Here is a 14550-nt window from a genome sequence, read left to right on the forward strand (position 1 = left end):
GCGAGAGAAGGTCCTCTTTGTGGAAGACGTATCAGAGAGCAGATTGACATGTCCAGAAGATCCGGATACCACGTCCTCCTGGCCCAGTTCGGGGCAACTAGGATCATGGATTTCCTAAACTTTGTCAACCTCCTGATTACGTGAGGAATGACAGGGATTGGAGGAAACGTGTATCAGAGTGGAAAGTCCCAGTCCATCACAAATGATTCTCCTAGAGCTCCTCTCGGGGTAAATTCCCTTGAGCAGTACAGTTCGCACTTCCGGTTGGCACTGGTCGTGAACAGATCCACTTGAGGGGTTCCCCAAAGGGTGAACATCTCATTAAGGACTTACTGAGCTAGTTCCCACTCGTGGGAAGCTGTGCTCTGCCTGCTCAGGGCGCCTGCCGTCCTGTTCTCTCCGGCTAGGTGAACTGCTGATTTATTCCTTCTTGTACTGCCCAAAAACATAGCTGCATTGCCTCTCTGCACAGTGGTAGTGATCCTACACCTCTTTAGTTGAGGTAGTACATGGCCACTGTGTTGTCTGTCATTATCAGGACATTCTTTCGCCGTACAGATGGCAGCGCCTTCAGCGCAAGTCTGATTGCCCTCAGCTCTAAAAAGGTTGATATGTAGTTTGGACTCCGATGGAGACCAACGACCGCTGATGGTCAAATCGTTGGTATGGGCTCCCCACCCCGTGTGTGAGGCGTCCGTCACTACAGTCATCTCTGGCCATGGTTGCCAAACTGTTCTCCTTTCAAGATGTTCTCCCGAAAGGCCCACCACTGAAGATCCAGTGGAATTGTTTGGGATTTGTAGGAGATCTGACATTCTTCCTGTAAATTGTGACCACTGGGTCCTGAGAGCCCCTGGAGAGATCTTCTCATCAGGTGAGCCTCTGGCACCAGAAAAATGCAGAATGGCATAAGCCGAGCAACCTCAGAAAATAGAAGGCCGGTAGATGTTGGGCATTCTGGAATTTTGTCACCATCTGCAAAATGTCTTTAGCTCTCACCTCTGGCGGCGAGGCCTTTCCCAGGGATGCATCCAGGACTGCTCTGAAAAATTAGAGTCTTTGTGATGGTATCATGTGGGACTTCTTGAAGTTGAGGGAGAAGCTCAGCCTGTGAAGAGAGTGACAGGTGGAGCTGAGATGTTCCAGGGCCTGTTCTGGTGAACTTGCCCTGATCAGCCAATCATCTAGGTAGGGGTAGATGTTAATACCCCGCCCTCCTCTCTTGAGACTCACCAGCCGCCACCGCCATTAGCTTGGTGAAAACCCTCGGGCGGAGGTCAGCCCAAATGGCAGAAACCGAAACTGATGAGAACCGCCAACGGCGAACCTCAGGTACCATCTGTGCTTGTGATGGATCGGCACATTAAAGCAAGCATACTGGAGGTCCAATGATACCATCCAATCCTGAAGCTGGAGGGCTTGAAGGATCTGAGAAAGGGTTACCATCTTGAACTTGTCCATTCTGAGAAACTTGTTCAAGTCTCTTAAGTACAAGATGGGTCTTCTTGGGAATTAGAAAAGCGGCTCTGGAACCGTCAAAGAGTTGTTCCCCAGTGGATGACTGAGGTTTTTGCAGGAAAGGAACCTTGGGCAACTGCTTCCAATGCCCAAGCATCTGAAGTAATAGCCTGCCATTCTGTCAGATGCTTTGACAACCTGCCTCCTACTGCAGTCTTGTGAACAAAGACCTCAGAGGTTATGGAGCGGCTGACGCAGTGGCTGAAGGTAATGTAGCCGCTGCTGTTGCGGTCTTAGTACTTCTTCACAGTCCACCACGGGGGAATCGGCTTTGTCCTGTTTGAGGTGGCCGTCCTCTGCCTCTTCCAAATGTGGAGTAATGGCGAAAGGTCCTACCCCTCCAGAGCGTACCTGTGGGGCCGTTTGGAGTTAGTCTTATTGCAGCTCCAAGGGATTTCGCTGCCACCTTGGAAGTTTGCGGCTTCTCCAAACTTCATCTTTTTTTACAAATAAATGTGTGCCGTCAAAGGGCATGTTGATAAGCCTGAATTGTACATTTGGGGCAAATCACGACTTTCACAACCAAGCAAAATATATAATAACCAATTCAGGCGACAGAAAACTGGCGTCAACACTATACCACTTCATTAATACACCAGAAGAAGAAATCAAATGGACACACATGAAACGATGGGAGGGCATGCTGGGGGAAGAAATAACCAGACAGCAATGGGAGGAACTGTGGGTTGGTATCCCAAAACTCACCCAAAACCAGAGAAATGTGGCTTAAAATCATCACGCAATGGCACTGCACTCCAGAGAGGCTCAAATCAATGTATCCGGAAATGTCGTACTGCTGCTGGAGAGGGTGCCCGGAAAAGGGCACTTGGAGGCATATCTGGTGGGTGTCCGGGTGTGAAGGGCTTCTGGAGTGAAGTGCAAACGGAAATGACAAAAATATTCCCAGATGCAGCCCAAATGGGGGAGCGGGTGTGGCTGTGCGGATTCACAGACCCACAGACCAAAAGACTCCACAAAGCACAATGGAGAGGTTTCATGGGCTTAGTTATTGCAGCATGGGCCACAATTGCCCAAAATTGGAAAAAAACAAGACCCGCTATTAGTATTTACCTGGCTGCAAAACGTTTGGTCACAAATGACTATGGAAAAGATAACGCACCACCTTCAGGTTCAGAAGAACTCCTTCACAAAGGAGTGAGGGGCAGTGCTGGATTATTTGAAGTCAGACTACATGGAACAATGGTGCCCGCACAATATTAAAAATCTCGGACATTTATGGCACAAACTTCACCAGAAAGTACAACCGCATGGGACCCTACTATTCCAGGGCGGTGGGGAGGGGGGCGTGAGTTGGTGGAATTAAGGAATTGTTATGTTAATGAAAACAATAAAAATGATGTTTAAAAAAAAGCCACCCTCTTTTGCAAGGCTTGATGAAAAGGGAAAGTTGGGTCCTCCTATGGCTCTCTGTCCAATATGTGTTAGGGAGAATTCTCTTATAAGGCTAATTTCCCAAACCTAGTGAGTCCCCCAGCAGCTTTGCTGGATGTTTGGGGTTTGTTTTTTACTCCCACTTTTAGACATGATTTGAGGTATGTCCTTGACTTGTTATGTGCTTATGGGCTATGGGGTTTCTTTTTTACTCCATAGGGTATCATCTGTTTTTCTGTATGTGTGGTACACAGCACCCTCAGTGCAGTACCACAGGGTTGTCACAGTGACCCCCAAACATAGACTCCATACCCTGGGACTGACTACTGTCTCCCAGGGCATGTAATGTCACCATAGGCTTTACTAGTCCAAAATTGTGAACAGAACCAGAACAAACCATCATATTGTGGAAGTACTGCTAAGGGGTAATTCGATTGCCCCTGGGTCTTTTTTTGAGGCGGCACTGTCCCGTCCCCCCTCGTCGAGTTTCTGGCTGGTGGCAGTGGTTATCACGCGAAATATTCAACCGGAATATTCTGTATGGGATTTTCCCATTGATTTTAAAACGCACCACTTTTTGGTGCAATGTTAAAGATACCGCTGGTTTATTTATTTAATATTAAAATCACTGGTTGGGTCTTTTTGCCAGAACTAGATTCTAAAAATGGCGTTTTTGTCCGTCTCTGTAACTCTGACCAAGGTCGAGCCCTTTGTTCCACTATTTTGGCGGGCTTCTCCACAGAAGCCCTCCAAATGGTGCCACTCTGTCTGGGTTCCACAGGAAGGGTGGAGGCGGGAATTGGCACCCTGGACTGCGTTGCCTTAGCAACCCAAGTCGCACTCTACTCTGATTGGCCCAGTGGTGAGCCGCCCAGCTCACCACTTAGCATCTGCGATTGACAGCTAGGCTGATGAATGGGGGTTTTTCTGCATAAAAGCAGGGTCTTTGGACTGGAACTTCAGAAGACGCCACAGGACCTAAGAATCCGAAGCGGGAAGAAGCTGAGCCACCTGCAACGACGACACCACCGGTGAAGCCCTGCTGCAACAAACTCACCACTTTTCCAACAACAAGAGAAGATCTTCTGCTGGAGAGTCTTCTCCCTTTGAGCTGGTAGTACCAACCAGTTCGCCCTTTTTCACTTTCAAAGACGTCACTTGGTCGAATCGCCCGTGCCAAGCACTACCTGGCAGCCGGATAGCCAAGCTCACCACTTTTGACCGCAAATAAAAGGACTGCACCTTTTAATCGGGAACTCCGCGGCTGGTTTCATCCCTGTGCAGTGCAACGACTCCACATTTCCTCCTCGACAAGATCTTCTCTTCCCCTGGTCGGAACTACGAACCTCAACCACTGCCAGGAACAACTGCCACCGCTGGAGCTTCCTTTCTCTTTAAGGTACTGTGTCCTGCCTGATGCCCGAGCTCCCTTTCTACAGATTGCTAAAGGTGACCCTTAAATCCTTGGCTTCTAAACTGGCTTGGCTCCAGGCCTTCTAACTATATCTTTTTGAATCACCCCAACCTCTTTTGAACACTCTGCAAGACTTTCAGTGCACTTTTAACCGTGCGATCCTGGGCAAATTTCGCTTGGCTCCATTTAAAGTGGGCCTGGCCTATGAACTTTGGCTCTACAGTATAACCTGCCTTTCTCCCCTTGCTGAGAACTCCTAAAAGTGTTGGGAACGGTTTTATTTTATGCTCTGCCGTTTCTCTCCCTTTTTAACCTAAACTATTGGAGTGCCATCTAGGTTAAGCACTCACTTCTGTCTTAACTAATAGTTGTGCTTTAACCCTGACTTGCTGATAGTTATCATGGGAGGTGTGTATACTTACCCGACTGTGTTTTAGATAACTTTTCATTGAGAGTGCTAGTGTATTGCCTAAAGCGTGTTTTAAATAAATAACTATATACTTTTTATACAAAGCTCTGGTCAGTGTTTGTTTGCTCTACTGTGTTTTGACCCTATTGTGTATACTCTGCATACTGCCCTACTCTTCTTGAGAGAAGTCTGACTGCTCAGCCACAGCTACCAGGTAAATCTGGGTGGTGCGGACTGCTACCAATTGGGTTCACTGCTGCTCCTGTAGTCTTAATCTTTTTGCAGTGTTCACCAAGGGAAATGCACAGGATTCTGCCTAACAATATGTCAGTGAGATTCCCTGCTCAAAAACAGGTGTGGGTCTCGACCATCCCATGTATTCGATGACCCTTGACATTAGCTGCCTGTATGTTACCACAGGGTGGTCACCAGGGTCTGCCCTTCCAAATTCAACCTCAGGAGAGGTGTCAATCCCACTAGCCTCATGAAGGCATTCTTGCAAATTCTTCATGCGCGAGTCCTCTGATATGAGTGCCATAGGCACCAATGGTGTCCCATATTGTAACCCACAGGGTCTTCCTTCATCAGAGGACTCCTCTGCATCTTCATAAATTGAAGAGATGGATTTGAAGAAGTCTGAATGTGGTAGAGGAGTATATGTTTTTTCAACTGAAGTTGACATTGTCATGATGCATACCCCCGGGCATCCAGACCACGTCCATCAGCCCCGGGAGCAGGCATCATGTCGCCTTGAGAAAACCCAGCAACCCCTGCTAGGGGCTGTCTGAGTTCAGTCCTGGCGCCTATGGAGCCAGGCTCATACGGGACATCAGTCCTGGCACCATAGGCGCCAGGCTCACAGGTGCACACTTACCTGATGCAGACCATGCTGCAAGAAGATCCAAGCCCATGGGAGGCCTGGAAGGGACTACTTTACCTTAGGGACTATTTTGTTACTCGGGTGTGGTCGGGGAGGAATACCTACCTGGGACTACTTTGGAGGCTATTTAAACCACGCCCGAAGAGCAGCACACGCTTTGCGTTATTCTGCATCCAGCAGCGTAACGCTCACCGTGCCAGCAGCAGCATCCAGCCTTCTGCCACGCCCGCCTCGAACCTGGAGCACCTAGAAAGAAGGACAGAAGCAAAGGTTAGAACAAGAGTATTACCTGATTTCTTACCTGATTCCGGATTCATCGCATCTTCAAACCAGAGGAAAGACTTTGTTTTAAACGCATCGCCAGCAGCAGCGCCGCACTCACCTTTCCACGCAGCATCTCTTCGATCCGGCGCTGTCTCCATCTTTACATCGCCGAATCCCGGCACCTAAGGGGGACAAGAAACAACAAGGTGAGCAGAGAGAACAGACAGACAATCTCTTTAGCTGCCATATGCTTACCTGATTTTACCGCCGGAGGAATAATTCATCAGCACGCCACATCTTCTAATGCCGCACCTGTAAGATAAGGAGAAAGCAGCAAGTTTAACCCTTGGCATTATTTACCGGACAGTTTTGGGTAACACAGACTTTTACCGGAGCGCTTTCAGCTGTCAATCTTCTTATTGAGTCAAAGCTGCAAGATAAAAGAGGAATTGGCAGGAGTGAATTCCAGACATTTTGAACTCTTACGAACTATATACTTACGGCTCTTCGCCAGGACCTTTTGGAGTCAGGATTAGTCTACAACTCTTCCAATATCTTCAGGCCAGTGAAGTAACTGGTCATCAACGTGCCCCTGCGTGCTTCGCAGGATGGAGGGCTCATCCTTCAAGAATATAAGGTGAGATTGCTGAGGGCGCTTCAGAGGCGATTAGTGGGGAGGACAGTGGGTGCTATCACTTGAATCCACAAGTGGCTAAATCTATCTCTCCACTTGTAGGAGAATATTTCTACGGGCAAAGCAGACAAGATTAGGAGGGCAGATCCAGTCAGTCATCGCTGCACTACGCATCACGTGGGTGGAGGCCGCAGCAGTCCGGGTCCGACCGACGCCCCTGTGGGAGCCAGGTGAACGTAACAATTATATTAGTTGTCACAGGAGCCGACAATGTCGAAATTGTCGACGCCCTCCACAAAAGTGTTGATGGCTTTGACGGTTGTGTCGATGGCTTTGACACGTGGCGTCGAGGAGGTTGACACTCGAGGCGTCGATGTCTTCTCCATAGGTATCGGCGGCCATGACGCACTTTTTTAGTCCTGTCAGTCAAATCCTTCGGGGTCAATGACGTCAGTATTTTAGTGTTTGAGGAGACTTTCTCCATTCGAGGGATGGGATAGCTCGAGGATACAGAGGGTGCAGAGTGTGTGCTTTTGAGGTCTTTCGACCAGAGCATCTTCTTTAGGTTTTTTCAAGGTGGGGCGGGGGGGGCAAGGCTGTGTTCTCGAAAACCTTTAACATTCAGAGTCTAAACTCCTCTCACTGGGCCGTTGAACTAGATTTGGTGAGGCAAACGACCCGTTCCGCTGAACTAGAAGACGAGGAAGATGGCGACCTTTGCCGCCGTTTCTTTCCATGTCTCGAAGTCGATGAATGTTGTGAACTACTTCGTGAAAGGGAACGTTTGGAACTTTTGACGAGGAGAAACTGTCCCCGACTCGTTTGAGGTTTTTTTGTTTAGATTGAGTAGAAGGGGATTTTTGGGGGTTACCTGCCACAAGCTTCCCTCTAAGCTTTCTCAAGATTTTGGCCATCATAGACTGGCTGTCATCGCAGTCTGAAGATTGACGATTCGACCCCACGCACCACAGGCAGATCCTGCAAGGGTCTATCACGGACATCTTTGCACCACAGTCACAGCACTTCTTGAAGCCGGATCGAGGAGTGGACGACGCAGAGGACAAAGCCATTTTGCGTCGAAACAGAAGATGGTGATGAGATTTCAAAGAAGATTTTGAAAAATAGTCCTGTCGGAAACGGTGTGCACCGCATCCGCATCACGGAAAAACAGAACTGCAGCCAACGGGCGCTGCACGTGCCTCAGTTCCACATTGAGATGGAGGCCTCAGAGGGACATTGACTCGCCAGGCATCAACACAGCGCCCCCTGCTGAAAAAAGATTTCAGGCAGCAAAGCTGGGATATCGGAAATATCAAAGATCAGGAACACGTGGGAGGACACAATACATTTGAAAGGCATAGGTGTAATTGTATACCTCAATGACATTCTGCTACTGGCGAACGCATTGCATCAGACGGGATGGGTGAAGAATCTCCCAACATCCCGAGGGCTCCTAGTCAATCAGGAAAAATCAGGTCCCCAGCGAGGCGGCTAGATTTCCTAGGCTTCGTGGTGGACACAAAGAAATCTGGGTCATTTTAGCTGGTTCATTCGCATTTCGGGCGTTTACAAAAGACAGAGCAAATAGCTTCATACTTCTGAAGATGGACAACATCTCAGCAGTCTGATATATAAATAACCTAGGAGGTACAAAATCCAGATTCCTACCAGAATTAGCGAAGGACTTCTGGCAGCCGTGCCTACAGATATCGGTGACAGCCGAATCTTCCAGGGACCCTCAACGTAGTGGCGGATTGGAACTCAAGTCACTTGACGGACTCCAGCAACTCGAAACTCGATCAGGAAGTATTACAACAGCTGGCTCAGTTAGAATTATAATTGTTCTTTTATAAAAACACTTGATACCAACAAGTGGTTTCTAAACGTGGGATTCAAACCTAAGTTGCGCTGCATTGTCTTGCTTCCAAGGCAAACGCGTTGCTCCTGAGCTATCCTTTTTCATCCAGGCTGAACATGCAGGCGAGTCGATTTTTCAGCTGGAGACTAGACCAGGGGACGTGCACATCCCTTCAGTACTGATGCGGTGAGCTGCACTATGCATTCCCTCTGTTTATAATGATGAGCAGAGACCTAGCGAAAGTCCGCAGAGAACGACGATCATGATCGTCGCACCCATGTGGCAGTCTTAAGTATGGTTTCCAGCTCTGATGAAACTTCTCAGATTTCCCACAGATTCTCCCGTCAGGGGTGCACCGGATCATGGACCCAGCTGGGTGGTTTCCTTGTTAGAGTAAGGGGCACACTCATGCTGAAGATGGGCTTTGCCAGGCATTTAAGGCCATGCTGCCCAGCTTCTCTCAAACTCTGGGGCCCCTTCCACGTGCAGGAGCTACAATACAGCATGGGGCAGATGGGAAAACTAGTGCAAAGGGCAAAGTATTTCATCCGTTTCTGCCCTGTAGTAGCAGTCCATTTTCTAGCATCCCTCGTGGAAGAAGGCAAAGTCTTCAGGACAATAGGAGTATATCGGTCTGCAATATCAGCGGGCCACATGCCAGTAGACAGAGCACTGCTTCGGCATCACCCAGCAGTGGTCAGGCTCATGAAAGGAGCTAGATTTCATGCTCCCCCAGCCCCCAAATAAATACTATGGGATGTTAACATAATGTCGCAATTTCTAGCAAGCTGGTCGGCCAACTAGTACTTATCCAAGACTCAATTGTCTGGGAAGCTGGCAATGCTATTTCATGCTAATGGATTTCGGACATTAGGGCTTTGGAGGTAGATAGGAAGGTCTATGGCTGGAAGGAGTTACCTTCATGCTCGCGAATAACTCCTCTGCAGTCTCGTACCCCTACCTGACCAATTGGACGCAGCTTTGAGTGGCTGCTTGTATTCGGGAGCTGTATTCGGCTTGTATTCAGTGAGGAGCCATGGCATCCACAGTGTTCATAGCAGGCGTAGCATTGGTGGATATCCTACAAGCAACAGACTGGTCTGGTTTACAGCTCATTTAAGACCTTTTATTTCAAGACGGTGGTGTCAGTGGACGAAGCGGTAGTACAGAGCTTTGAACAAGCATAATGCTCGCCTCTGGTCTTGATATAGAATGAAGATTGCCCCTGCTTACTGCGCAGGGAGTCTTGATTCTATTTAAGACACAGAGGTGAGCATTACTACCCGTCCGGCTCATGCACTGTATATGGATACTGTATTAAAGTTTTGGTCCACTGTGGTAATTGTAGGGGAGGGCATTCTGCATCCCTAACAGTGTTCTATCCGACTTGACAGGAGAGGACCAGAAGAACAGTAGACCTAATGGCAACGTGGAGCAGCACCTTGAGAGCGTTGATTCGAACATGCAGGAGGAGTTAGTTGGACAGAAGTTTGTTGCCTGAGGAGCATCAGGGATGAGGCTTATTTATTTTATTTATTGAGCATTTGTTAGACACCTATACAACAAAATGGTGTTTGCAGGCGCCACCAGGCAAAGTGGGGAGGGAACAGGGGAGTAATAACAGCGGCAAAGCAGCAAAACAGTAAATATACAATCGTGGTCCTACTAGGCCTTGTGGCATTCAGACCTGCAAGTGCAGTGAAGAGTGCAGGAGATTTGGAAGAGAGGGGGGCAGAAGGGAGCGAGGCATGAGCAAGTGCTGAGGGAGCAGGGAGTGAAGTGCTAAGGGAGGGTACGGGGGGATGGGGAAGGTGGATTCAGGGAATGAGGCCACTGGTTAAGTGCTAGGGCGGGAGATGCACAGCCGACAGGCAGGGGACCCGCAAGGGCGGTGCTGGACAGAGGAGGGTGCTGGTGTGGACTGGGTAGAGGGCCTGGTAACCTGTGGGATTCATGAAGGACCAGGCCACCAGTCTTGGCGCCAGTGGGGTGATAAACAGGGAAGAGAAAGAGGTAGTGAAAAGCAGAGTTTTGAGAAGTTCAGGAACTTAGGATGGTCTGGCTCAAGTCCAAGAGGGGCAGGGAGGTGTTCCAAAGAGGCATCTGCCCCCACTCTCTGCTTCGAGAAGAGTTAGAGAAGTGGAGGGCTCGAGCAGGGAGGTATTTAGGGAGGGAAATTTGGAGATGGCGTGGTCCCAGGCCCCAGAAAGCCTTGTGGATGATGCAGAGGGTCTTGCGGCCACCGGGAGCCAGTGCAGGGGTTTTAGGGCTGGAGATATGCGGCCCCTGGGCTTGAAGACAAGTATAAGTCTTGCAGCCCTATTCTGGATTAGCTGAAAAGGGGAAATTGAAGTAGAGACTGTTGCAGTAGTCCAGCCTAGAGAGGACCAGGGCTCTGGAGAGATTGAGCTTCTGGGGAAAGTGAGGAGAGGGAGAATGCCTCTAAGGAGGTGACGCTGGAAGTGGGCCTTTCTTGGCAAGGTCCAAGATGTGAGGGGTGAAGGAGTGAGCAGAGTTGAAGATGACCCCAAGGTTTTTGGCCTCACAGGATGGGGAGGCTAGAGGGCACAAGGAGGGCGGCCAGAGGGTAGGCGAGCAACAGGGTGCAGGTGTCCCAATGGGAAGGATCCCGTCGGTGTACGGTCATTCCAAAAAAAAACGATTCCATCTAAAAAAAAAAAAAAGGCATCTAAACAATTACCATCGAATGCATGTTTTTTCCTTTTAATTTTTTTTAATTGGGACCCCCTGTTTTTTACCCTTTAAACCCATTATAAATAACACTAAAACCTTTACCTTGAAAAAACAAGCATTCGATGCATATTTTTTCGATGCAATTTTGTCGACGGAATGCCATTCGATGGTAATGTTTTAGATGAAATGACCAGATACCATCTCTATCTTACTGGCATTAAGACCGAGATCATTGGCCGCACACCATGCCTGGATGGCGGTCAATCAGGGATGAGAGAGGAGGTAGCAGAGGGAAGTTTGAAGGAAAGCTGTGTGTCATCAGCATAACACTGGAAAAGAAGAGAGAAGGAGGAGAGCAGGTGAGCAAGAGGGGCGAGATAGATCTTGCAGAGCCAAAGCGATAGGATAGAGCCCTGGGGGACGACGCAGGTAGAGAGTGAGTTGGTGGAGGAGAAAGGGCCCAGTTGCAACTGGGGCGGTTAGTGAGGAAAGAGGTCAGCCACTCCAGTGCCTGGTCTGTGATGCAGAGGGTATCACAGAGCCGTGTTAGGAGGATAGAATGGTTGACTGTCAAAAGCAGAGAAGAGGTGAGGAGTATGTGAACAGGAAGAGAGTTAGCATCAAGATTTCCGAGTATGTCTTCATAGGTTTTCAGGAGAACAGTTTCCGTGCCTCTGGATGCCCGGAATCCAGATTGATGGTCATGGAGGCAGCCAAGATCAGTAAGAAGAATCAGTTTGGGGAGGACCAACATCTCCAGGAGTTTAACCAGGAAGGGGTGGTTGAAATAGGACGATAGTTAGCTGGGCAGGAGGAGTCCAACAACGTTTTGTTTTTGGAGAGGGTGCACAAGGGGGTGCTTGAGGGATAAAGGGAAAGCCAGTAGCGAAGGAGTGGTTACCGAAGTCAGCAAGGACCAGGGCAAGAGTGATGTCCTTAATGGTTCTAGAGGAGCAGGGGAGCACCCGCTTGGATGAGACCTTCATAGAGCACACAATTTTTAAGACCTCATCAGGTGCTATGGACAGGAGGTAGGAGATTGTGGGGGTTGGACGGATGGGAGACAAGGGAGGAAGGGGAGAAGGAGCAAGAGTGGGAGTGGAGATGGGGGTGTTGGAGAGTCAGGACAAGATGTCCTGAGTTTTAGATGTAAAATGGGAGACCAAAGTGGTGCATAGAGCCTGGGAAGGAAGGAGAGAGGTGGAGACTGCAGGTGAATTTTCGTGTAGCTTTGAGTTGTAGTGGTTACGGATCAGTTCAGAGCATCCAAAGAAGGGGTGGAGGAAAGGACAGGAAGTGGCTAGATGCCTAGGACAGGCAACTTAATGGACTACGGAAAAGTGTCTCAAGAAAAGGAAATGTAGCTCTTAAAATAAAAAATAAATGCAAAAAGAAAATGAGAAACTTGATATTATTTGTTGAAACTGCTGAAGAGTATATTAAAGAAGTTAAAGCATAATGCTTTCCTCCATGTCTTTAATAGACTCAAGACTCCGTGCAGTAAGAAGGGGTCTTCATTACTATTCCGACTAACCATTTAGGCCCAAAATAAAATCTATTGTGTATGCAAGTCACTACAAAATAAAAAGCCCAATCTTTACGAATGGTCTGCTGGGTTCACTGGCTCTGTACATGGCAATGAGTGCTGTGAATGAAGGATGTAACTGAGCAGGTAAGTTCCTATGATCATATCTATCGAAACTTTGATGTGCTTTATTATTTTTCCCTCATAAAAGTTACTGAGACTGAAAACATGAATTCTCTTGCTGTTGGAAGGGATATCAATGCAGACCTGCATTTTTCAACATTTCATTTGGTGTTGGGTTTCCACCGTGGACCGGATCACGTACATCTGCACAGAAGCTTCTTCACTGACTAACTGCAACCTCTGTCCGAGACCAGTAGCAGGACGTTTGGACAATCAAAATTAAGCGTCCATAATCAAAGTATGCAATATGCATTGACTGGTCAATGCCGCATTTTGAATCAGAACAGCCAGCGCCAATTTGCTAATAAAAATGTAGCTCATATTCAGGGCAGTGAATGTAAGTTACATTTGTAATCGTTATTCAGCCAGTTGCTATATGCTTCCTGTGGAGTTCTGTGTTTTAGCAAAATGACTCTGACATCAAGGTGTGGATGAGTAACTTCTTTAATCAGTTTCCAAGTGTAACATCCAGTTTCTCGAGCCATTATTCATCAGATGGTAAAGTCCAGTTCTCATAGACAAGCACCGGCATCCTCTCTCTCAGGCTACATCTCTCAACTCCCTCAAGAGAACACCAGTCACACAAACATTCTAACCAGTAACATTCCATTGTCAATCATGACACTCACTCCAGATTCCATTAGGATGCAGGATAAAACCAGATCCTTACATTTCCCTTGTTGGAGAGAGATTTATCCAACACCTGTGGCAGGCTGGAGCCCTTTTCTGATATCTTTTCTTGCACAATATATTGTTTTGGCCAACTGTGGCGAGAAACAAAAGTGAGAGTTCGAGTGACCCTCCCAAAACTGTGACACTGCTTAAAAACAGACTGCTTAAAAACAGACTGCTTAAAAACAGACTGCTTAAAAACAGACTGCTTAAACTGCCAATCATCTGAAAGGTTACAGGGATAAAAGCATAGCTCTACTAGTGTAGTGACTGCTTCTCAAGGGAAATTAGACACTAGAAACCATTTATTGAGGCCATCTTACAAAGGCTATGTGCGTTAACGGAGCGTGCGTTTTGGAAAGGAATTTGATGGCGGCACGGATCTGGGTGCTAGTACAGAAAATATAAACTTTGCCGACATTGTGTTAAAAGTGGAGGATTTGTCTTAAGGACGTGAACAGTGCAGTCATTAAATCTATAGAGTACAAAAGGAAGATTGGACGTGTCAGTGTTATGAGTTGGTTAATAGGATTGGCACAGGCGTTTTCCTTGGATGAAAGAAAAGGAGGTACTTGGCTCGGCTCACTTTCCTATCAAAGCAGAGTGTTCTAGCATGGCGCTTTAATTTTTAACAAACAATTCATGCAAAATAAAGGTTTCCTGAATTGAAATCAGTCTTTTACCTGGTCAGTGTTAATTTGAAAAGCTCTGCTATAGTTTTAACAAACACCCTTTTAGACCAAAGCCCACATAACACGAGAAATACAAGCAAGCACATAACTGTACCTGGTGATGAGCTGAGAAAGCTGGATAACCTGGAATCTGCCCTCTGTGGGAAGCACAATCCTGACAACTTTGCTGCGGTGGGTAGCTCCACTGAGCGTTAGAGGCTGGAACACTGCCAGTAGATTTGTACATACTGCTTGGCTCCGTAGAATACAATCCTTGGGGATGTCCAGAGGAATAAAAAGGATTTGAAGGGTGTATGTTAGGATATGGTTGATTAACAACACCTGGTGGAGTAGGTGTATATGGTGAACCATAAACTCCATTAGTATAGGACTCCATTCCCTAGGAAATAAATAAAAAAGGAACAAATGAGAATCA

At 47.7% G+C, this 14550-nt stretch overlaps 1 protein-coding gene across 1 annotated transcript in view; it reads right to left on the minus strand.

The window, feature by feature from the left end:
- BAG4 (BAG cochaperone 4) overlaps positions 1-14550 on the minus strand; it is a 260231-nt gene that overhangs the window by 69888 nt on the left and 175793 nt on the right. Inside the window, exon 3 of the mRNA XM_069617941.1 lies at positions 14230-14514. Coding sequence (XP_069474042.1) covers positions 14230-14514 — 285 coding nt within the window. The remainder of the gene's footprint in view (positions 1-14229; positions 14515-14550) is intronic.

This window comes from Ambystoma mexicanum, chromosome 10 (genome assembly GCF_040938575.1).
Source record: "Ambystoma mexicanum isolate Mex_15411 chromosome 10, UKY_AmexF1_1, whole genome shotgun sequence".
In the NCBI taxonomy this organism is placed as follows: domain Eukaryota; kingdom Metazoa; phylum Chordata; class Amphibia; order Caudata; family Ambystomatidae; genus Ambystoma; species Ambystoma mexicanum.